The 25,641-nt window shown below is 31.3% G+C and overlaps 1 protein-coding gene across 1 annotated transcript in view; it reads left to right on the top strand.

The window, feature by feature from the left end:
* LOC148281401 (uncharacterized) overlaps positions 1 to 25,403 on the top strand; it is a 32,681-nt gene extending 7,278 nt beyond the window's left edge. The window contains exons 4-7 of the mRNA XM_088226750.1: positions 12,470 to 12,585; positions 20,858 to 21,036; positions 21,951 to 22,060; positions 23,699 to 25,403. Of these exons, the coding sequence (XP_088082876.1) occupies positions 12,470 to 12,585; positions 20,858 to 21,036; positions 21,951 to 22,060; positions 23,699 to 23,997 (704 nt within the window). The 3' untranslated portion in view covers positions 23,998 to 25,403. The remainder of the gene's footprint in view (positions 1 to 12,469; positions 12,586 to 20,857; positions 21,037 to 21,950; positions 22,061 to 23,698) is intronic.
* The last annotated feature ends 238 nt before the right edge of the window (positions 25,404 to 25,641 follow it).

Below are 25,641 nucleotides of genomic sequence, written 5' to 3'. Positions count from 1 at the left end.
GAAAACTGTGCCCGTTCGGAGAATAAAACCCTTTAGTGCAAGGTCACGTGTTCTCTCGATGTGAGCATGAAAAGTCAATCTGCTTTCATAGATGATCGCAAGAACCGCATCACGCATGGGTTGGCGGTTATCCATTGTGTATCTGTGATATACAGTACGCAGTGCTCCAGTGAAAGATAAAATTATGCATTGTGAAATATTTAAATACATTTGGTTGATAGTACTAGTATTTAGTCAAGAAGAATATTCATATTGGACTAAAGGCGCAAGCACTGTGTAATCTATCATTGAGAATATTCCAAGCCATCGGTAAATAAACTAATCGCGAGAATTTAATAACCTTCACAATATCATTTATGAAGATCTTAAAGACGAGTTTACCCAGGTTTGACCCCTGTGGTACTCCAAAATTAACTGAAAATGGTTTCGATTGAAATATTCCGTATGAAGTTAACTGTTTTCTATTCTCTAGGTAGCTCTAATGAAAAACAGTGTCAACTGAGGAAAGACACCAAATTTAGTTTGTTTAAATAGGACAAATTCGTGATAAACAATGTCAAAAGCCTTAGAGAAATCGTTACAGGAGCAGTAAACTTGGTGATCGTTGTCAAATGCTCTTGCCACAAACTCAGAAAATCATAAAACTGGTTTCAGTAGAGTGCCTTTTCTGAACCCACGTTACTCCGATTTAATATAAGACTCAACTATCTGTCTGTGTCGAGGCGGATGAAGAATACAGTTCTGTGTGAGCAATAGAACTAGAATCCTGGAGGTGTGCTGAAAAAATAAATAAAGTGGAGAAATGTCCGCCACGTAGTGAAGTGGTTGGTGTGTTCACCTGCTATGTTTGAGGTCAAGAGAGATCGATCTCTTTTCCACGTCGGCGTTGTTAGCCTCTAAATGAATACTTGACGTTTGATCTCTAAAGCTGATACTTAATTGAACGTAGTTATGCAAAAAGCAGCCAGTCCACAATTTTGAAAAAATGAGATATTAATGTTATCGGGTGCAGTAAGGTCAATTCTGTGTTCTGCTAAAAATAGCCAGACCGCTTTTATACAAAAAAACTGTAATAGTCACCTTCTGAAAATAGTTTGGATCACAAAAATGGCATTTCTCAATTTGCAGAAAACACGTACAGCACCAGAATAATCTAACGGTAAAAATCATTAAAAAATGGCCAAATATATAGTAAGATTTTTGTTACTAATAATACTAATGTATTCATTGTTTATCATTTGTCAAAGTCAAAAACATTCCAACTCTTGTGTAGATTCCATTATCCACTCTTTTCACAAAAGTGCTATTATCTCAATTTCACTTTTCTATGGCTGGCTGTTCTCTGCATAACGACGTTCAATTATTCTTACCATCGTAAATTCAGCAAAAAAATATACAACATAATCACCTTTCCGCACCTAATGGTGCATAGGCCACTGCATTGTTACACCAATCGCAAGGTATCTTAACCATTTTTGTCATATGAAGGTGAAATGATCAGTCTTACGCTTCAGGTGCCAGTCCAGGGACCATGAAATATTCTAGTGTAAAAACAATTTTTTAAATAAATATTTCAAATCAACCATGTCGGAAATTAAACCCACTTCACCAGAAGGCCGACATGACTTAATTCGACTTAAAACGTAATTCTAAATAACTGTTATTAAATCAAATTTATCTCCTGCTTGACTTTTAACTTTTAATTTAATCTTTCAATTTTAACTTTTTAATTTTAATTCTTAATTTTAACTTTTAATTTAAACTTTTAACTTAATTTTAATGTAAACTTTTGATTTAATTTTAACTTTTACTTTTGATTTTAATTTTAACTTTTGATTTTAACTCCTAATTTATACTTACTTACATCTACTACCTGCATCTAATAATTTATTGCTGGTTGTGAATTTTTACAAATAAATTTAAATGCTCATGAAAGCAGAGAGAGAGAGGGAGGAAAGTAGAGTAGCTATACAATGTCTTCTCCTTTTTTTGTACTTTTTATTTAATATTTTTATTTTTGCTTTTTTAGAATTCAATTATTTTTCCCCTCTCCTCCTGCATTCATAAATTAGTGTGAAATCTGTAATTGGTCTTACTTTTTTTAATTGTTCTTTTGTACCTTGTTTTATATGAAGACTGTATGATTTCATTCATAAATAAATAAATAAAAATTAAGTTGGGATATTCGAACACCGGACTTATCTAAAAATATCTATCAATCAAGAGTTGAATGTCCGATGTATCTTTACATTTATGATGCAACCGATTTTAGCTATCTGATGCTCTAACAATGTAGTCAGGTTATAGAAACGTCTCTTCCGCATCGCTGGTCATCCAAGCACAATATTGTTGGCTTCAGCTAACAGGATCGACCTTTAAGTGGACACTTTTGTCTTGAGTCGTAGCCAAGACCCTAGTTCTGACTTCTCAATGCCCGATAAACTGCAAGCTTTAGTTCGATACGAAAATAAAATGCATCGAAAATAAAACTGAAGTGCATTATGTAAAACAAACATAAAACAACATGATGGGTCATTGATCTGTTTTAGTGAGAGGCGCAAAGCACGTACCTCCAAAGATGGTGGAAATATATTTTTGAACGCTACGCAAAAATTCTTAATGTTCGATAATCCGATAGAAAAACATATCTTAATAAAGATGAAGGAATTATCAAGGAAAGTTAAATAAAAAAATAATCATAGTTATACAAAATAAGTGATCAACCGAAATTTCGGTTTCGGACGAAACTTCGGCTTAGCCAAAAGCCGCGGTCGGGATGTCACGGATTACGTTCGGCTGTACTCGGGTAGAAAATTAGCATCATACGAAAATATAACATACTCCGAATACCGATAAAAATATATGAAATGGATTTAGAACAGTTTATTGTATTTTTAAAATCAATATGGATATTGTGGATAAATGTTTTCATACATAAATGTAAAAAAGAAATTCATTAAAAATACGTTGCTAGAAAAACGCGACGTGTTTGGTCTTGGTTGTTTTGAGGTCAAGATTCGTGATAATGTTCTACTTTATTACTTTAAAAATGTAAAAAAAAACGTGATATTTCCCTATTAGAGATATTGGATTGTTGTCCAATAAAATAATTAGTTATTGTATTGACATTGTCTAATATAAAAACTAGACTGATTTTATGATTTGTTGACTATAGTCAGTAGTTTTAAGGTCTTTTATATTTATGTTTTTGTCATTTATATCTTTGTAATTAATACGTTTAAGTTTCTATAGCATACATTGAAGAATGGACTGCATAAGTCCGTCAAATATATAAATAAAAATAAATAAACTGTTACGTATAAATTATGATTATAACATAACCACGAACAAAAAGCGCTAAAAAAACAAATTTACTTACAATTTTTTTGCCTTTTATTTCATTGTATATTTTATTTAACACTTATTTTGATGAAGTAATAAGATTAAACAATAACAACGCGTAATTTTGGGCGTGTTGAAAAAAAAAACAATTTTTAATTTACGTGTATAAGTTTCGGTTTCAGTTTTGGCCGAAACTAGAACAGAAGCTCAAGTTCGGGTTCGGTTTCGGCTAAAAATCTTGTTTCGGTCGTCACCATCCGAAATTCGAAAAAAATAGGCAGGTAACATTTATCTTCAATTTTCTCTACAAACTAAACTTAAGTTTTCTGGATGGAAAGCTGGATATGTATACTCTCTTTTCATTTTCTTTTAAACATGTTCAATTATAGGTTACCGATGAAGATACTTTAAATGTTCAAGCATAGATTTTTCTTTATAGGCAGCCGAAGATAACTCTGTTATCTTCCCATTGTAATCAGGGCCCCGGGCCCTTATTACAATGGGAAGTTAACAGAATCTTCAATTGTCAATAAAGAAAAACGATTATTTTGGATAAACATTTTAATATTAATTTGAAATTGTTTTTTTAAACATGTTTATTTGCAGGCCACTGAAGAAATTACATCCAATTTTTATACAAATAAAGTAACACATTTAATATAAAACTATAAAATAGTTATCTTTAATTTTCTGTTAAGTAAAAGTAAAACTAAAGTTTCCTGTACAAAAACGTGAATATTTTAAGTATAATCGTCGCATTAATGGGCCCTGGGCCCTGGGCCCGTATTACAACTGGAAGTTCTCAATAATATAGGATTATTCTACTAGATCATTGCAAACATATAGCTTAATATCTCCCAGCAAACTATCAATTTTCTGACCTATATTATGTGTGATAGTATTTTAAAATAAAAATAGTGGTGTCATTTAGCTGTCAGTTTTAACAAGAAGAATTGTCAGATGTTTAACATACAGACGATTTATCTTTTGAACACAATGAGAATAAATATAAAAAAACAGAAAGCGTTGATTTGAAAAATGTTATTTCATAATCTGCTTATTTTAAAATTGCCATACACTTTTACTTTCGGTATTTATGTATGTAGATCTTATTTTCATACAATTCTTCATTTAGAGCTTTTATACAAAAAAGTAAAAAAAAATTCACGTGCCGACAAACTGCTTTCCGAGCAATTTGTCGTAGGGTGTATAAATATAAGTTAAATATTTCATTAAATCTTAATATTGAAATCGGGTTGTGGTCCCGTGGCTAGTGTCTCGGACTCGCGGCTCAAAGGTCCGTGGTTCAAATCCCACTCTACCCCAACTTGATTCCCATTTTCTAATAGTGACTTATTTACAAATCGTTGAAAACGACACTCAAAATTAAATATTTGGGTAAATCATAAGAACGCAAATATTTTTTATTATTTTTTTAAAATCAAACACTGACTAATTTAAGTCGACTAATTTTGTTAGTTAAACTTTTTGGTTTCAAAAAACAAAATAAATTAAATGAGTGGACTCAAATCGGTGTTTGATTTAAATATTAAGATTTTAATATAGAGTTCTACAAAATAAAAGCTAACTTAATAAATCATTTAATTGTATGCTTGAGAAGCTATAGATTACGGATACAAATCCAAAGATGCAAGGACAATAGTATAAAAATACATTTATTTAAAATCAAAGGATCCATACTTATGCCTGCTTTCCATAGATATGTAGGAGAGCATGGGTAAGAGTGAACTATGTACTTTTAAAAAAATAGTTGTCCTGGGGAAAGGGAACAAGATAAGCATAGTAAATTGCTCTTGTTTGCCAAGTTTATAGCTATATTTATATGAAAATAACATAACTATTTCTTTAATGCATATAATTTAACATATTACAACAGAGATGAAGAACATTTAAGAGAAGGTAATATAGAAGTATAGGCATCTACAGGGCTTGTGACCTGTCAATGGCTGGTTAAAGTGGCCACTTTACACACTGTGTAACATTCACCATTCTGCCTATATTTGAACATCTATATTCCTTCAATTCTTTCATCTGTTGATGTTTGTGAAGTTAAAGAGCTGAAACCTTTATTTACGCCTGCCAGGCGTTGCCTAGTATGTAGGTGAAATAATTCAATTAGATGAATCTCACCCGCATAAATAAAGGTTTCGATTCGATTCGGGTTCGATTCCCGCCAGTCGCAAGAAAAAATCGATTTGGGATTTTTTCTCAATTGGTCTGGGTGTTGTGTTGTATTTTCTTTAACATTTCTATATCCCCTCTTTTTCACCTACTGACAAACCTCTTAAATTGAGGAATAGCGGGTTACTCATTTTTTAAAAAAAAACTTCATCTTAAAAACCACTGAACTCGTATATCTGTAGTAAAATTCATAAATCTATAATAATCTTTAAAAAAAAGTTATCCACAGTTATAACTGATTTGTATTTTATTTACTTTATTTTGTAAATATACATAAGAAATCACTCTTGTGTATCGGTTTCTAGACACATTTTGAAGTTTTATCGCATACGTCTATTTTAGAGTTGAATAGATAATTTCATTATTTGTTAAAGATTCATAAAGAAAATCCATTATCGTATTGATTTCGGAATTTTGAGAGTTTGCCAAGACACCATGTGGCAAAGACGAATTTTGTATATTTAATTCACAGACATTTATTAGACAGCGCAGAGGAGAGATCTTAACACCCTTTCACTTCTGTTTACTGTACTTTATGTCCTAACGCTCCAGTATACTCTCGAAAAAATTTCTACGCTTATCAGACCATGGTTAACCTCTTCGTTGACATTCTTAAGGCTGTAGTCTGGTAAAACGCACGCAAAATGAGGAAATCATACGATTTTGCCATTTTAAAACAAATGTTCTTTTTAATTGCGCAATAATAAGAAAATAAAAAACATATATTAGATAAAACAATAATTTTCAAAGGTATTTCTGTCAAAAAACATACTTAAAAATTTGATGTAATTAAAATATAATTACTTTAAGACCGGCCGATTACTCCATTTCAAATTTAGACTAAACTTAGGTATCTAGGATCTCAATAAAGACTAAGTATTAAACTAAAATTTGCACTTATAATTTAAAGATAATAAACTAAACATGTAAGTGGCGGAAGCAAAATTTTAATTTTTTGTTTTTAAAAAGAAATACAAGCATTTTAAATCACATGGATTTTTGTGACATTTTAATGTATTTTTACGTAAAATTATGCCTTCGGTAATACTTTAAAAAAATATTTTTATAATTTTTTTTTTAGTTAAAACCTTTTTTTATAGAATTTCATTTTAAAAAAAAACTAATATAACTCAATAATAACTTATGGCATAATTGGATGGGAGGCACTAATAAATCAATATTAAAACCTCTCGAATCTGCTCAAAAATAGATTATTAAAATAATTTTTAAAAAGCCCTTCAGGTACCCCAGCGTTAACTCAATTATATGTATGTCTGTATATATGTCAATCATATATATGGCCATTATATGTATCTAGAATAAATATGTTTGTGAAAATAAATTATTCTACCAAATCCCAAAAGGAATACTCCCACACTACCAAAAATCAAACTAAAGGATAGGTCATGGGGTCTACCACAAACTCTGAATTCAGAAAAAAAATCAAGTTTCTGGGCCCCAAAATATTCAATATGTTACCCGAGCATTGCAAAACTATGACTGATTCAATCACATAAATTTGTAAAAAAAAGGTTACTGGATTTAGGTAGAGAAAAATCGGAAAACATACTCAAGAACATTATAAAATAATAAATGGTTTATTTAAATATAGTGTAACTCTATAATAAATTAACTAGAAGGTAGTCATTTTATTGTTTATTTTATATAAAAATGAAAATGCATAAAAATGTCTGCCTTTAAACAGTTTGTACCTAGTCAGGCAGACTAGACATAATCCAGAGAAATCTATTACCTAAGCATATATTTATTTTTTTATTATTTATTAATATTTTTTCTATTACAAACTATAATTAATAATAAAAATAATGCGACCTCACTGGGGTTCCCCGTGCCGAGGACACTTAACAATATACTTTAAAAAATATTTTTACATTTGAGAATAAACAAAGAAGACTTACTTAATAAACAGAAATAATTTATAAAATGCTCAGACAGTTTTAAATACTACGTATTTATGTTGATAATTAATTTATGTACATCTATATTACTTATATTACAAAACGCACAATGAAAGAACAAAAACCTAACATAAGCTATACACTTGTGGAGCGGTTGATTCAATATTGGTTTGAGCGAATGAGACAATCCATTTTACTAATACCTAGCTCTCCTGTAAAAAAAAATTAAAGCCTTTTTGAACATTTTCTCAGTACTAATTGTTTTAATAGATAGTGGAAGTAGGTTATAGATTTTAATTGAATAATACTCGAAATCGCTTTGTCCGAAAGCGGTATCAGTTTGTATTTGTTTAAGTTGTCTTTGTATTGAGGATCTAGTGATTATATTATTTGTATTGTAGAGGTTATGTCTTTCATTTAAGTAAGAGTAGTTTTTGAATCTGTGAGTAAGCATTGTTTATGTAGTAGATAAAGAAGTTGTAATTATTTGTTGGTAAACCATGATTATTATTAGGTACTATTATTATTCTCCTTAGAAGAGGTTTTCCTCACTTAGGAGATTTTTTTATTAAAAAAAAAAACTCAAAACTTGAATTGGCACTTCGGCGAAGCTGCTACATGTCACTTGGAACTTTTCCTATGCCGTCAATATGGTGCCATCCGCCAACTTCAGAGGGTTTCACCATTTTTAACACGCGCATGTCTTAAAAGTTACATGGTCTAATAAAAATGAGCTTAAATCATTAGTGGATTAATACGTTTCACGATCCCTTTGTTTTATTTTAGTAGCCTGGATATTCAAGTTATGTCTCACTTATCCGGGAACATTTATTTATTTAGTTTTTTATTGCTTACTTCTTGGTATGAACACTTGACCAATTTACTACTATACTCTATTTTTTATAGATTTATTGATATTGTTTTAACTTTGCTGGAATTCCTCTCATCCATGCGCTTTGTAGCTGCACGATGATTGGTTATCTAGCTTTCATATTTCAACTTTAAAATACCTTAATTTTGTAAACGGGGTCTAGAATTCCAATCGTCTATGCGCTTAGTAGCAGCAAGGCGTGTTGTAATCTTACTCCTTTTTACTATTCATATTATTATTATTTTGTAATACACTAAATTTATTTGTCAATTTTTAAAATGTGTAAATGGGGGCTAAATTTCTAACTGTCTATGCGCTCTGTAGCTGCAAGACGTCCTGTAATCTAGCTCCTATCTATTATAATTTTTGATTGATCTTAATTGAAAACGAGGAACTAGAATCCCAACCGTCCATGCGCTCTGTAGCTGCAAGACGTACTGGGATATTTATTAATTGTACAGCGCCCTTGAGGTGATTTTCACAAAAATGGCGCTTTATAAATTATCCAACTATATATATATAACAGCTGTCAGTAACATTTGTAGACTATGAACAGGGCTTTCAAAGCAGTAGGAACCGGTTAAAAATTGTTTCAAGATACCACAACGCAGAATGAGGAAGTTCAGTGTTTTTTTTCAAATGTTTTATTTGTTAATAGACTGTTACAGTAAGTCAATTTTTTTTATTTTAATATTTACATATCGTATTATCGACGCAACGATTTTTTAAAGTTTTGTATTTCTGAAATGACTCCGCGTGTGACGTCAGAGGTTCATTTCCGCTTATTCTCATTCAGTTCTTCCCATTGGTCCAGAAGCGACAAGCAGACCGGAAATCTTCCATAGCTCTCAGATCATAGGTTGATTCACATGAACCAGTGACGTCATTTAAAGTAGTGCGTTTTTATCAAAATATTTTTTATTATTTTTTCTGTACATTTTCAAGAAACTTTGGCGTACAATTTAATGCTCTAATTTTTACCCCGCGTAAGAAAACATTTTTTGTATCCAATTTCCCGTAGGGCTGAAGTTCCTCATTGAGAACATTTTTAAAAAGGAATTAGACAAGTCTAGGTATTTACAGGGCAATTGTATACGCTTTGTAGCAGTCACCATTTTGTCATTTTTTTTATTATTCAGATAACAAATATAAATACAATATTAATACCAAATACCATTTTTACATTAATCAAATACATATATTTAGATTAACGTTTCACATTACCTAAAAGAAAAAAAAAATCTTGTGTACATAATGGAAAGTGACGTCTTACTATAGTTTGTTGATTTTATTTTTGATTATTAATATTTTTAGGATAACATATATAAATTACAAAATATATATATAAACGGTGTTTTTAATCAGTGCTAGACAAAGAAGATTTATAAAAGTAACTTTTCACTTCTTACTTAAATATGTATCTCTGACTGCACTTTTTATTTTTTTGTTCATTTCATTGAAGAAAAATATTTCTCTGTAAGTATAATGATGTTTTTAAAAAAAATATATATACTATAAAGTAATGCCTAGTAGGAGAAGACCCGTACTAAGGCAGACTAACATATATGTTTATTTAGGTATATATTTCAATATACATACACACACGCGTGCACCCTTATAAACATTCATACACGCACATACACACATATACATGCATATATACATACATACATGTACATATAAGTACCCACATAAATATTCATACATATAAACACAAACATATATACAAAAACCAGAGCGAGCGGTGGGTTTTTATATTGGTAAGCTACGAGAATTCTGATAAAATGTCCATAGAGGTAGTATGGCATATAAAAAACAAGTCAATTTTATATTCGATAAATAATCCATAACAAATGGCTCCAGCGGCTAATAGTTTCAGTAAAAATATTTTTCAAAAAAATACAATTTAAAAAAACATAATTGCAAAAAAATAATGTAATCTTTAAGGGCTCGAACCCCGCCTTCGTCATTAGAAAGCAACGACCCACCCGCGCAGCTATTCCTTGTTTTGGGCCAAGTGCCGAAAAAGTCATTTATAAAACTGGATAGTTCATAAGCGTACCGGTGCATTTTTGTTTAAATCTGACTATTATAACTTGTCTTGATATAAAACACTATTTTTAATAAATTAGATAAAAACTAAATAATTTTAATGTATTCCTTATCGAGTACGATAGTTTACCAAACAAAACATAAATTCCGTTTTAAGAATCATTGTTTCATCGACTTTTATATCACATTATTACTCACAAAACGACATAAGTTACACATTTTATAATTCTTCATATATATTTATTCTTAACACTATACACTAGTAACGTTTTTATCATAACTCAAACTAAATTTTAAAAGTTTAAATGGATACTGAAGAATAACCTACAATATTTAACTGTCATCATATGCACAAAAACGAATTACAATTAAAAAAACAATTGGCGAATCTTTGTTTTTTAAAACCCACTAAAAGATTTATACTGATACGCTAATATTATGGATTAAAATATCAATTCGTTTAGATTAAAATATCAAAATATCAATTTATTTTAAAATAAATTCACTTGCGAACCACCGAAACTTAAGTATGATAAAGTATTATTGTAACTTTCGTGTTAAGACATACAAAATATATTCGTTATCTCTTTTTCACACAATATAATTAGTGAGTATATTGTCACCTCCCTTAGACCGTTGTAAGTCGAATTGATTTATTTTAAAGAATTATAGCCCTTATGAAGAAGTATCGAAATAACGAATTGCATTAATGAAAGCTGCAAGATTTTACTGTAATCGCAAGTGTAATTTTTCGAACAAGATTCTAAAATTTTAGGTTTAAGACGTCTTTAATTAGCGTTTTTTGTCAGCAGAGTAATCTCGTGTAATCCAGTAGTAATAATTTAGGCCAATAGAGGCGGAACTAGTCGCTGTGTGGAATAAAGGAATATAAATTTACTTACCCAAGAAAAGATATATATTTTTTGGTGATATGTTTTTTCATAATAATACTGTAACATAAAACATTACTTTCAATGTCAAAAAAATATGGTAAGCTGCAAATAATCGATTATAAGGAGCATTCGCCCCTGATAAACACCCTTACATACACATACATACCTATTTATGTATATATAATTCCTCTGTACGTGTGATGTCACCGTACTCCTCCTAAACGGCTTAACCGATTTACGTGCGGTTTTCAGAGAAATATTGATCTTTGCGCTGTGCGTGTTGTGGATATTAAAATTTTTAATCGAATATGTAAAAAATAAGTTAGGAGCATAAATGTTTTATTCATCGATCTACCAGGGTTGCATTCGAGGAGAATGCATTACCAAAAAAATGGAAAGATGTTGTTTTTTATGTATTAAAAAAGTTGGTTTTTGAATTTTTACAACAGCATTTGTTTTTAGTAAATCTCAATCAGATTTTTTCTTTCAATTCCTTATAATTTCTGCCCATTTATTTCTTTTACTAGATTTTTGGTAATACTAAAATAATATTTAATTCAGAACATTTTTAAAAATCGTATTCCTACATAAGTACACCCCTTTGTTGGTGAGACGACTGGAGTTTGACGTTTGCAAAAAGAATGCCATATTTGAAAAAAATATTTATTTTATGTTTTGGAATTCAACCATGAACAAGTGCCTAGGTACCTAATTATCAATGAAAAGTCTTTTTCGAATCTCAGAAAAACAGAATCTCAAAACTCGTTGTACAAGGGATTGAAGCTGTGCAATGAGTTACTCAAAGAAATAAGGAGATTGAAAAGATCGAAATATTAAAAATTGATTTGAAAAAATATGTTATTGAGAAATTTTGATAGAAAATTGTAATATTATTTAAAGTTAATATTAGCTCTTAAAATGATATGAGCTTACTTAATAAAGCATAAATACATAAATTCACTATATACCACCGGTATCGATATCGCGATACTTTTCTGTAAACATCGGTTTCTGTATTGTATCGACAGAAGCGCGTATCGATGTTTCCTACTTTTGAATAATATTGTAGCATTAAAAACATAATTTTTACTTATCGGTAGGGAGAAATTCTTGTGACGGACAAACAAACAAACGCATGTATTTTCTCTTTAGAAGTGTAAATTACAGATATTGTTTCTTGATTTTTTCAGATATGGATGAATGTCACTATGCAACATTGACTCAGTTGTCCACCGCTCCCCTCACGGCTCTGTATGCGTACCAGAAGACTATTGGGGCACCCGAAACTAGTACAGCGTCTGAACCGGTAAAGAATATTTTTGCATAATAACAACTATTTTCTATGCATATATTAAAAATTTGATGAATTAATATTTAAACAGAATAACGATGCTTGTTCGACATGGAACAAAGGATCGCCGTATTTTTTGAATGGCGATAGTTGGAGTTATCCTTTCGGGTAGTTGATACTTTTTATCAAAAAAAATATATTCGATAGGGAATTTTTTTATTGTTGAACGACAAAACTAATTAATAAAGTTATTTCTCTCTAACAACACGCAAGCGAAGCCGCGAGTAAAAGTTACTTTAAACTAGAACTAATTACTTTATACTAGTTACTTTATACTAGTAATAGTTACATTATACTAGTACTAGGGACTTTATACTAGTACTAGTTACTTTAAACTAGTACTAGTACTAGTTATTTTATACTAGTACTAGTTACTTTAGACTAGTACTAGTTACGTTATACTAATACTAGTTACTTTATATTAGTACTAGTTACTTTATATTAGTACTAGTTACTTTATACTAGTACTAGGGACTTTGTACTAGTTACTTTATACTAGTATTAGTTACTTTATAGTAGTCCTAGTTACTTTATAGTAGTACTAGTTACTTTATGCTAGTACTAGTTACTTTATACTAGTACTAGTTACTTCATATGTAAAAGCACTTTTTAAACGTGAATTTTAATCGAAATTAAGTTTTTTTTTTAATACATATTTCAATCAATTTTTATTTTCAAAATGTTTTGAGTATGTCAAAATGGTTGTATACAGGCTGGGTTTCACAGGATGAATCTCACCCGCATGATAATAGTTTCAGCTCTTTTACGTCACAAAAGTCAATAGATGGAAGAGTTGAGGAAGTGTGGATGTTTAAACATAGGCAGAATGGTGGACGTTACACAGTGTATAAAGTGGCCACTTAAACCAGCCAATGACAGTCATAAGCCCTGTGAATGCCTAGACTTCCATTTTCCCTTCTCATTTTTTTTTTCTTTTATTTAGTCTGTTTTTTGGTTGGCTGGAGATGTGTCTTTAAGCAATAAGACCGCCAAAGTTCATATATTTTTTTGTAATTGAAGTTTAAAAAAAGCAAATTGATTTGTTTCCTCCCGGCCGCAGAAAAATAAACTTTTTTATCAACTCTTAATAACAAACGCTGACATTGGGACTTCATTTTTTTCATTGTACGTTTTATCAGGAAAACATATAATTTATTATTTTCGATTGTAACAAAACAATTGGCATTGTAATTTTAATATTAATAATCAACCCGCATGTGTATTTAAACCTTGAACCCACCTTACGTACAAATATAACAGGAAATAAACTAAATCTAAAAAATCAGCATAATTATCGTAAACAGCTCACATTATAGCCATAAATTATTTCAATAGCTTACTTTGCATTAACAATATATAAATTGACTTCCTTAAAATCAGATTAGTTTAAACAATGTAGGTACGTAACGTAGGGCCAGTTATACAAAAAAGGTTATCGTCGGTTGTACTGCAATACCGCGTAATCATCAATGTGTCATTAATTTTGAAGATGTTTTTTAAATTGACTTAATTTTTTTGTCTTATGTTACACTTAAAGATTTTCCTCATCGTTTCTTTGAATCCCTTAAAATATGCATCTGTATATTTACGTTTTTCCTTTTTAAAAAATGTCATTATTATTTTTTTTTTTTTTTACATTTGAGCATGTTTTTCATTCTTTATTTTAATTCTTAACTTTTAATTACTTTTACAAATTTTCTTCATTTTTAATATTATTTCCATTTTTAAATACTAACTACAAACTAAAAACTTTAAAATAACTTTTTTTACTTAAATTTAAATTTTTAAATAACTTCTATTAATGTTTTTTTTCCTTCTCTTTTTTGTACTTTAATTAATAACCTTACATATAATTACTTTATAATATGGAAACTTTACTGGTCCATTAGAGTTAAGTCTAACTGTGTAAAATATAAAACTTTGTAACTGTACTGTATGTTTCCTAAATAAAAGAAAATAAAATAAATAAATAAATTGAGGAAGTTTGGCGGTTAGATTTTTTTTTAATAGACTATAAAACTAAGTCCATTTTTTTTATGTATCGTATTATTAGCGCTATAATATTTTAAATTTTTGTATTTTTTTAATTACTTCGAGTGTGACGTCTTAAGTTCTCTTCCCTGTCTTGTTGACGAGTTCTGCTGATTCGTCAGTTGCCTTTCCGTAAACAGGATGTCTATCACAACTCTCTTATCATTGGTTTATTCGAAAGAACTAATGACGTCATGCAAAGTAGTACTTTTTTATTAAAGAAATTTTTTTCACGTATTTTCAAAAAACTTCGCCGTACAATTTAATGCTCTCATTTTTACTGTGCGTGAGAATAAATTTTTTATTTATTCATTTATTTTTTTCATAGAAAAAAAACAGTCAACAATGATATAATAACATAAAAAGATACGGTTTAAAGATAGATCAGCAAAGTTTCGAAGTAAAAATCATATATTTTGAGCAATGAGAATTATACTGAAAAAAAGCAAATATAATAGTGTTGAAAAAATGAGAAAACAATTGAACTGGATAGGAATAAAGAAAAGACTATTGTATAATGTATTTGTAATTATATATAAAGTGTTTAATAATCTCATGCCAAAGTATTTTATAAGTGAAATTATATTAAATAGAAATGTACATAAATATAGGACAAGAAATAGAAATAGGATAAGACTACCACTTAAGAAAAAAACAAAATCACAAAATAGCTTAATGTATAAAGGGTTAAAACTGTATGATGAGATGCCTGAAAGTATGAAGAATGAAAGAAAACTTACGGATTTAAAAAAAAAATGTTATGTTTATTGTAATAATGTAGTTATGTAAGAAATATTTAATAAGTATTTGTTATAATTGTAAATATATTAGTTATAATACAATGTAATATTAACTAACTTAAGTAAATAAATAAAAATATTTTAAATTGTGGTAAACAAAAGGGTGTGCTTGTGTGTATTTGTATGAAAGTAAGTGTAGAGGTGTGTTTTTGTGTGGGAGTAAGTGTTCAGGTGTGATGGTTAAATAGCAAGTGGGAGCGTATCTTTGAAAAAAGACGCACTTTTTTTTAAATTATGCTGTAAATTATTAAATAATAAAGAAGACCCTTTTAACCTACTCTCCAAAATCAATCTTAATGTCCCCTTTCGCGTGAAAAGAAATAAGTATTTTTCCATCTGCCAGTCTGTAACACTAATTATGCACAACACTTTCCTCTACCGTTCTTGCTCTAACTATAATGCTTTTTTTTCATCTATTGATATATTTAACATGCCCTTTAATTGATTTAAAAATACATTAAACACGTTCTTTCTGGCTGGGATACGATCCCACTTGCTATTTAATGATGCTCACACTTACACACACCTGAACACTTACTCCCACATACACACAAACATCCCACACCTATACACTTACTCTCATACAGATACACATAAACACACCCTTTTGTTGTACCACAATTTGATATGTATGATTTTGATTTAGAAACTTCGCTGGCCTGTCTTTAAACCGTATCTTTTTAAAGTTATTATATCATTGTCAGCTGTTTGCTTCTGTAAAATAAATAATAAATAAATAAGACAAAACGGGTCACATATATTTTTTTAAAAAGTAGAATTAAATCCAATAAAAGTGTTTTATTTTGAATAACTTACCAAATTAGATTATTTTTAACTTAAAACAGAGGATGAAATTTCAGTTTTGATGAAGTATTTTGTACGAATACCCTTTGAGTAAAAAGATCTGCAATGAGTGAAAAATATTAAGTAAAAGAACTATGACTGAGAAGATTTACTTTTCTGTATGTATATATTTTTTCAAATTACTGAATGCTTCATTATCCTCAATATTCCCTATCCGCACCTAATGGTTCAAACGTCACTGCATTGGTACACCAATCGCAGCGTATCTCGATATTTTTTTGTTACATGAAGTTAAGATGATCAGTCTTACGCTTCAGGTACCAGTCCAGGGACTATGAAATATTTTGGTTTGAAAACACCCCATTAAATTAATATTTCATATTATCCCTGTCGGGAATCGAACCCGAGACCCCTTGCATGGTAGGCAAATGCGCTGACCATTACACCACGAGGCCGACTTATGCTTAATTAATCATTTCTAACCATGCTAGATTCTAGGAGAAGTAATTACCGCGAACAAATATCTTGCGAACAAGTGCTGGCGAACAAATTTCCGGACACAAATTTATTTCAGTACCACTTTACCCAAGCTAACTGCGTGATTGATAACTCCAGAATGGTTTTTGTCAAAATGTTATTATTCTTTTGAGGTAAAACCTTATTGAGATGAGAATATCATACTCCAGGCTTTCACAGAGCCCATGATCTGTCACTGGCCGGTTTCTTGTCTTCCCTCGATTGAACGCGAACAGACAAAGGTGTCATAAATGCACCCTTCTTTACCCGATATTCCATTTTGGAGGCTTGTTATCAAATGAAATAATACATATAACGTAAAAGCCAAAAACATATCTTGAAAAGCAGTTTTTTTTTATTGACTGTCGTAAAACCTTTGGCATTTTTTATAATTTTGGCACTCATTTTTTATTTTAAAAAAAAACGGACGCAACTTCTGTTAACACTTAAGAATACATAGTAACAGCGTGGTGTGTCGACAGACAAAGTAGATATTTGGTATTGTGCCAACTGATAAGCATTTGTATCAAATAAAATCCATTTGGGCATCTTAAAAGAGAGCGAATGTGGAAGACCTGCGGGTTAAAAAAAAGCCAAAAATTAAAAAAAATAAAATATTTTGTTATATCAGCGGAGCGCTAAGAAGTTTCGTATTTCTGAAATTACTCCGCGTGTGACGTCTCAAATTCTTTTCCGCTTCTTCTCGGTCAGTTCTGTCGATTGGTCCGTTGACTTACCGCAAACCGGAAATCTTTCACAATTTTTTTATCATTGGTTGATTTATATGAACTAGAGACGTCGTTTAAAGTAGTTCATTTTTATTTAAATATTTTTGATTGTCTTTTTCATACATTTTCAATAAACTTTTCCCTTCAATTTAGGCTCTAACTTTTACCGTTTTTTGTGTGTTTTAACGTCCGCACGTTGGGCCCAACTCGCCAACACATAGGCAGTTTTGCAATAACGTTGCCCATACGCGCGCCAGCATACTGGCTAAAGACGTCTCTACACGTTGGTCCATACGCTGGCAAATACGTTTTGGCAAACCTGTATTTGTGGCTGGCAGAGCCATATAATTTACGCTGGTACACGCGCTCCCGCTCGACCAGAATAATGTCGGTTTTTCAACACAGATCAAAGGTTACTCGGTAAACAAATTCTCAAAGCGTCCTCACGCTGGTCCAGGGCCTCGATTACAATGGGAAGTTAACAGAGTTATCTTTGACTGTCTATAAAGAAAAACATATAATTGTATACAAAAATTAGTATATTTGCATGAACATTTGAAGTATCTTCGTCGGTAACCTATAATTGAATATGTTTAGAAGAAAAAAATGGATCTATATTCTGCGTTTCATACAGAAAACTTCATTTTACTTTGTAGATAAAATTGAAGATAAATGATAACTTCTCATTGTAATCGAGACCCTGTTGTTAGTACGCTAAGAACTGTCAAAAAGTGTGCACACGTTTTTTGTCATTTTTCGCCTATTTTTCTCCGGTTTTCGGTAAGATGGCGGCTTGAATATGAGCAACGAAGAAAACAGTTTATAAAAATACGCATGAAGTATAAAGAATACCGAAAACCCTTTATTTCAGTGTGCACTCTTATGAGCACTATATAAATGATTTAATAAGTAAACTAATAAAACATTTGCACTTTAAATTTATGTGTACAAGCTTTACCTACCTACCCATTAATTACATTATGTTCTGGTGTATATTTCATAACTTTTTTTCTTATCTGTTGACATGTTTCTAAAATAGAGACTAAGCAACCCGCTTATACCCAACCTCCTTAAAAAATATACATAATAAAGTTGGCCTATAACTTTGGTTTATTTGTAAATATCGTATTTATTTGTTGTAACGGCTGTTGTTTTCTTTAATTAAATAAATCATTTATTTAAAACAGCCGTAATTCAAAAACATAATTTAATTAAGCAACATTTTTCATCAATTTTTCAACAGTCTCTATTTAGGTTGGCTACAAGATATTGCAAGTAAAAAAGGTATGTTCGCCAAAGCAAGAAATCACACTTTTATATAACATAGTGGCTTCAACAGTTTCTATGTCCATCTCGGCACCTGAGCTACGTATTGTTTGTGCGCTTGTGACGTGCGCCACACAGATTAAGCACGTTTGCACATTGGCCCGTATCGAAAGTCAGTGTGGCCAGTGTAGCGATCTCGTCACAAATATTGGTGACAGCGTATTAATGCGGAAATTTTGTAAAAAAAAAACTCATTACATAGTAGAAATTTGCTGCCCAGCTGCCCGGAAATCCTATCACCAGGCCTGGATGAACGTATTGGCCAGGGTGTAGATCCGCCATTTGCTCTTACCATTAACTTTTCCGACTCCGTCATCAATTTCCCTATATAGTATCTTCTCTTCACGTGTCATGTCGGGTCCCCCCGACGTTAACGATCACTTGGGAGAAAGCTTCTCTATCCTGAGCAGTGCGAAACAGCTCCTCCACAGTTCTAATCCTGGTCCATGCTCGGATGTTTCGAAGCCAGGAAAGCTCTTTTCTTCCGACCCCTCCACGTCCCTCGATTTTCCCCTTCATGACAAGCTGAAGTGTGGCATATTTATCACCTCTCAACACATGGCCAAAATAAATATGAAATATTACGGAGCTGAACAGTGGTGAATAGTTCTATATAGTATAATACAATAGATTATGGTTGTTTAATGTAATATCTTGTTCTTCTTCTGGTGGTGCCCTATGAGGTCCCCCATGTTGGCGATCACTACAGCGAAAGCGTCTCGGTCCTGCGCTACTACGAGGCCAGGACAATTGCTTGTTGGGTGTACTCGCCATAGTGATTCCTGGGAAAAGATGACCAGAGCGATTTCCCGTTGCCTTCACTGGTGGATTTTTCTGTCGGGATTACCTTCTCTTACCTGGTTGGTTTTGGTTTGGAGGCGTTAGTAACTCGCCTTCCATCCTCTCGTTATCTGCTGTGATCACAAAATATCTTGTTTTCGAACTTATATTGCGATCTGAATTGAAGTTTTGATAATAGTAATCATTTCATTTACTAGCGTACTTAACTAATTATTTCTCTAAAGTTGTGTCATCAATTCTAATGACGGAAAAGTACTGAATGTTCGGCAGTCATGATATTGCCAGTTTTTTTGTCATTTTTTTACAATAATTAATGAATCTTAATTAATGTGACGTAATGGCTATTCAAAATCTTTTAACAAACAACATTGAAGATCACAAAAAAAACAAAATAGTATTCTCAATGGCCAATACTTATATTTTTTATTTACCTTTTATTTTTTAAGTCACGAAGTGTCGTTACGTATTTCGTTAAATATAAAACAGGTTAAAAAATCGAAAAAAAAAAGGTTTAATTTACACGTATTATAATCGTCTTAATAAAATAAGTAAAATGTTACTAAATTATGTAACCATCATTTCCCTATCCACACCCAGTGGTGCATAGGGAACTGCATTAGTACTTGAAGAGTATCATATAAGTCTTGGCTTTTACAGGGCTTACGACCTGTCAATGTCTGGTTTAAGTTCTTCCATCTGTTGATATTTTTAAAGCTAAAGAGCTAAAACTTTTATTGATGCGGGTGACATTCTGACCGAATTATTTAACATTCATACTAGGCAACGACTAAAAATATTTTTTGATTTAAATACTTCTTCTCGGACCAAAAAGATTTATCAATAATGTTTTGAGTTTGTACAAATTTTTGTTAACAAGGACTGGTTTCGAACCTCAAGAGAGCTGTCAATTTTAACAAATTACGTGTATCCTCGGCACAGGTAACCCCTGTGAGGTCATATTATTTTTATTATTAATTAATGTTTAAAATGTGAAAAAAAAAATAATCAAAAGAGATGAAAAACAATTTACAGAAGGGATTCGAATCTGGGACCTCAATCATGGTAGGTGAGCGCGCAAACCACTATTCATGAGGCAGGCTTATCTTCCCTTGATTTCCCTTTTCAAGATTTTTGAAATCACTCGTCTAGGATTCTAGTCCTATTTTACATACACAATTGTCAATAAATATATAAATCAAATGAGTTTTTTTGTTTTTTCAGAGGAGGTCTCTATGCTTGCACATAATTGGCGCAGAACTCCAGTTTGAAGCTGACACCCTCAGCAAATGGGAAGCATTCTTCCTCCACTTGACACCAGGAATTCAGGAGTTGAGGATAGTATTCGTTGGACCAGAACTCAATACAACCAAGCTCCCGGTTGATCTTCTAAGCAGAGTGAGGTAAAAACTAATTTCCACTTTGTTCGCCCTTCACCCATTTATGAGAATGTTTATTTTTATTTCTAATGAAAATTAAATAAAATTTCCAAAATAAAAATACTTTGGATTAATGAGAAACTTCAGCCCTACGGGAAATTGGATACAAAAATGTTTTCTTGCGCGCGGTAAAAATTAGGGCACTTTTTACAAGCCAAAATTTCTTGAAAATGTGCGAAAAAAAAAAAAAAAAAAAACGCACTACTTTGATTGACGTCACTGGTTCATATGAACCGACCAATGATGTGACAGCTGTGAAGGATATCCGGTTAGCTTACCGTAAAAGGACCAATGGGAAGAACTAACAGTGAACAACCTTCAGAGGTTGGTGACGTGATGTCAGCGTCACACGCGGAGTTATTTCAGATATACAAAACCTTAAAAAATCACAGCGCTGATAATACGATATATAAAAAAAAGCCTAGTTTAATAGTCTGTTAACAAATAAAAAATAAGAAACCGAACTTCATCATTTTACGACGTTTCAAACAACAAGTGGAAAAAAATATTAAAACTTAACTTAAAAATTATACTTTGATATTTAATGTAAGACTTTAATTAATTAAACCAAAATTCTAAGGTTTCACTGTTTAATAAAATTTATTTAATTTTTACCCATTTAAATCATACGGTTACGGAATCCTCCACTGAAAATAAATACAAAATGTCAAAACATAAATTTTAAATACGTTTAAGTTCATAGTAGTATTCGTAGTATGTGATATCCCTATTCTCATATCATATACATATATTACACTCAATATATATATCTATTTAAAAATGTTACATTTTTTCTTACTTTCTTTTTTTTTCTTTTTCTACATCCTTTTCAAAGTGAATCACAAAGGTTATTTTTTAAATTTAATTATTTTTTTCAGAATGTGTGCCAGTTGCCGTACGACAGACAGAGTTGTCAAATTCGATTTCAACGATGGAATGTTGTATCACGATTTTATTGAGTCTTCTAAATTTTCTAAACCAGACTTAAGTAAGTATAAAAATCATCAACATTCATATTATTATCTAAAATACTTTAACGCATTGGAAAGCGCGAAGGTTTCCCGGTAAAAAATGAATATAACTTTTCACTAAAAACAAGTATGAAATTTGAAAAATTACTTAAAAAAATTATACCTTACAACTAAGCCTGATAATAATTTCCTTTTATATTACATTAGCTCCAAATATAAATAATTGATCTAAAATTTATTTGCAAAAGAGAGGGAAAACATTTTTGCTCATGACCTGTCATCAGCTGGTTTAAGTAGCCACTTTACACACTGTGTAACTTTCACCATTCTGCCTATGTTTAAACATCCACATTTCCTCAACTCTTTCATCTGTCGACTTTTTTTGCAACACAACAGGCCAGGAGACCCAATTACAGTAGTGAATTACATCACAGAACACTTAGGCTTACGAAAAATCAAATTTAATTTTTATGTTCTCAATAGAAATCGAACCCGGAACCTAGCGTGTGTGAGTCAAGCGTCTTACCACCTACACCAATGAGGCCGGCTTTTGTTAAGTAAAAAAACTAAAACCTTAATCATGTGGGTGATATTCACCCGGCTGAATCAATTCACCTACTAGGCAAGCCTGAAAAAGATTTTCCAATTTTTACACTCCTTCTTTTACCAGATGGTTAATTTAACAATGTTTGAGTATGTCTGGTTCAGTCGGATGTATCTCACCCACGTGATAAAGGTTTCAGTTCTTTCACTTCACAAAAGTCAACAGATGGAAGAGTTGAGGAAATGTGGATGTTCAAACATGGGCAGAATGGTGAAGGTTACACAGTGTGTAAAGTAACTACTTTAACCAGCCAATGACAGGTCATAAGCCCTGTAAATGCCTAGACTTCCACATCACAGGCACAGGCAGAATGGTGAAGGTTACACAGTGTGTAAAGTAGCTACTTTAACCAGCCAATGACTGGTCATAAGCCCTGTAAATGCCTAGACTTCCACATCACCTTCTCAAAAATGTTTTCCCTCTCTGTTGAAATAAATTTAAATTTGAATAACTCCATAGGGAGGAAATCCAGCCAGTCTGCAAGCATTTGGACATACTCAAACATTCTTGAATAATGAACATGCTTAAGTTATCGCAGTCATAAGTTAACGCGTGTGTAATCTCTAAGTCAACACTTCCATCTGTTGACTTTTGTGAAGTAAAAGAGCTGAAACCTTTATCACGTGGGTGAGATTCATCCGGCTGAACGGATGGAAGAGTTGAGGAAATGTGGATGTTCAAACTTGGGCAGAATGGTGAATGTTACACAGTGTGTAAAGTGGCCACTTAAACCAGCCAATGACAGGTCATAAGCCCTGTAAATGCCTAGACTTCCATATTCCCTTCTCAAAAATTTTTCCCTCTCTGTTGAAATAAATTAAAATATGAACAACTCCCTAGGGAGGAAATCCAGCCAGTCTGCAAGCATTTGGACATAATCAAACAATGTTCATTATTGTTCATTTTCATCGCTCAAATGCTTAGCATGTTTTTAAGCACGTCGATAGTTATTTGTGATTGAGGTACTGGTCTTAATCAGATTTATTTTATTTCTCTCTGTTGTAAAAAATGTCATTTTAAAGGTAACATGAATTTTGTTTGTATTTTTTAGTTTGCGCTTTCAATCCTGGCTTCCACCGAGCGACAGGCTACGCCGGTCAAGACACGTGGCCTGACACGATATCTGCCTCTCTGCGCCTCAAAGCTCCTCTCTGTGTGACCGCCTACACCCAATACGAGATGCCTAGAGACCTCGCCAGGGTCACCTCAATATTCCCCGGGGTTCAAGTCAAGATACCGCCCACCAAAAACCCATACTCTAGCATGAGACCAGACAGGAACTTCATATCTGATGATGAAATGCCTCTAATCTTCAAAAACTATCAACTTATGGTTGTTTCAGCTATCTAAGCTAAAATAATTTATCTAAACGAAGAAATAAATATACTGACACATAATTTTAAAAATATACATTAATATTGATAGGATAGTAATTGCTACATTTGAATGCTTTTGATTTTTTTTAAAATAATGTTTTATCTGATAAATCTTTTTAAGCTGATAAAGTTAAACCAAATGAAGAAATAACAAAAAATGACGGATAATATATTTAAAAATGTGTTATCGTCATAAGTGTACTAATAAAATGCACACGTTTAATCTTCATAAACCATATATTACTCGACGTTTTAGCTAAATTAAAAGTTCAACTTAATGAACACCCAGTTTTTTTAAAAACTGTTAAGAATATCAAACAGATATTATTTACTATCCTTAGACTAATTTAATTATTATACAAAACCTAGGATAAAAAAGCTTTCTTGTTACAAAAAACTACCCTCAAATAACAAAGATGATTGATTTCTATTTAAAAAACAAATACGCCGAATAGACTCATTTTAAGATTAATTTTTCGATCTCAAAAATTAAAAGTGTTTATTACAATATTTTGAATTTGTCAAAACGTTGGCAGACAAAAGACTGGATTTTATCCCCAAAGGAGTCATTAAGATCATAACAATAAAGGTTTCAGCTCTTTAACTTCACAAAAATCAATAGATGGATGAATTGAAGAAATATGGAATTTCAAACAAAAGTAAAACGGTGAATATTACACAGTGTGTAAAGTGAGCACTCAAACCAGCCAATGACAGGTCATAAGCCCTGTAAATGCCTAGACTTCCATATTCCCTACTCCAAAATGTTCTGCACTCCTGTTGTAATTAGTTAAAAGTGTTTATGATTAAATTTTCACTTTCAGTGGTTGTTAGTTTTTATGTTAAATACCCATTGGTTTTAATTAATTTGTTTTCATAGGTATAATAGGTATATAAGTTGTCACAATAGTAAATTCTTATTGTGTTAAAATACGAGATTAAAGCAAAAATAAAAGACAATAATTATGTATGTGTACTGATTTGATGAATTAATGATTTAAAAAAATATTTTTAGTTGAAAAATATGAAAAAGGTGCCAGTAAGCTACATAGTGCATGGGCAGTATAAGTTATAACGTCCCATTTACGATTAAAATATTTTTGTTGCTTTAAGTAACTGTGTATACAAAAAATTAAAAATATCACACAACAATTATTTAGTAAATTGACTTTCTTTATTATTATTGTACGATGCTTGCTATTTATAGTTATCTGTTAGTATTTTTAACTAAATTAAAAGCTTTTTGTTTGTTATTGAAATAAGCAAGTTTCAGAATTAAATTAGTAACCTAATTTTAAAATGTACTTGGGAAATAATTAAGGTGTGTTTTAAAGACTTCTGTGTGATTTTATATCTTGAAAATACAAAACTAAAACGTCATCTGTTTTACTTTTATTATAAAATTTAAAAACCCTATTCGTATTGTATTATTAGTTTTTTTGCAGGGCCAAGAAGTCCAGTTACAATCGTCATCCCCTTTCTGCACCGAATGGTGCATAGGGCACTGCATTGGTACACCAATCGAAGTGTATCTTAATATTTTTTGTTACTTGAAGGTAAGATAATCAGTTTCACGCTTTAGGTGCCAGTCCAGGGACTATGAAATGATATCCTAGTG

The sequence above is a fragment of the Micrasema longulum genome, unplaced genomic scaffold (assembly GCF_059751315.1).
Source record: "Micrasema longulum isolate JH-2025_06_02 unplaced genomic scaffold, ASM5975131v1 h1tg000468l, whole genome shotgun sequence".
Classification (NCBI taxonomy): Eukaryota; Metazoa; Arthropoda; class Insecta; order Trichoptera; family Brachycentridae; genus Micrasema; species Micrasema longulum.
Note: the sequence above shows the minus strand (reverse complement) of the source record. Positions and strands in the feature narration are given on the sequence as shown.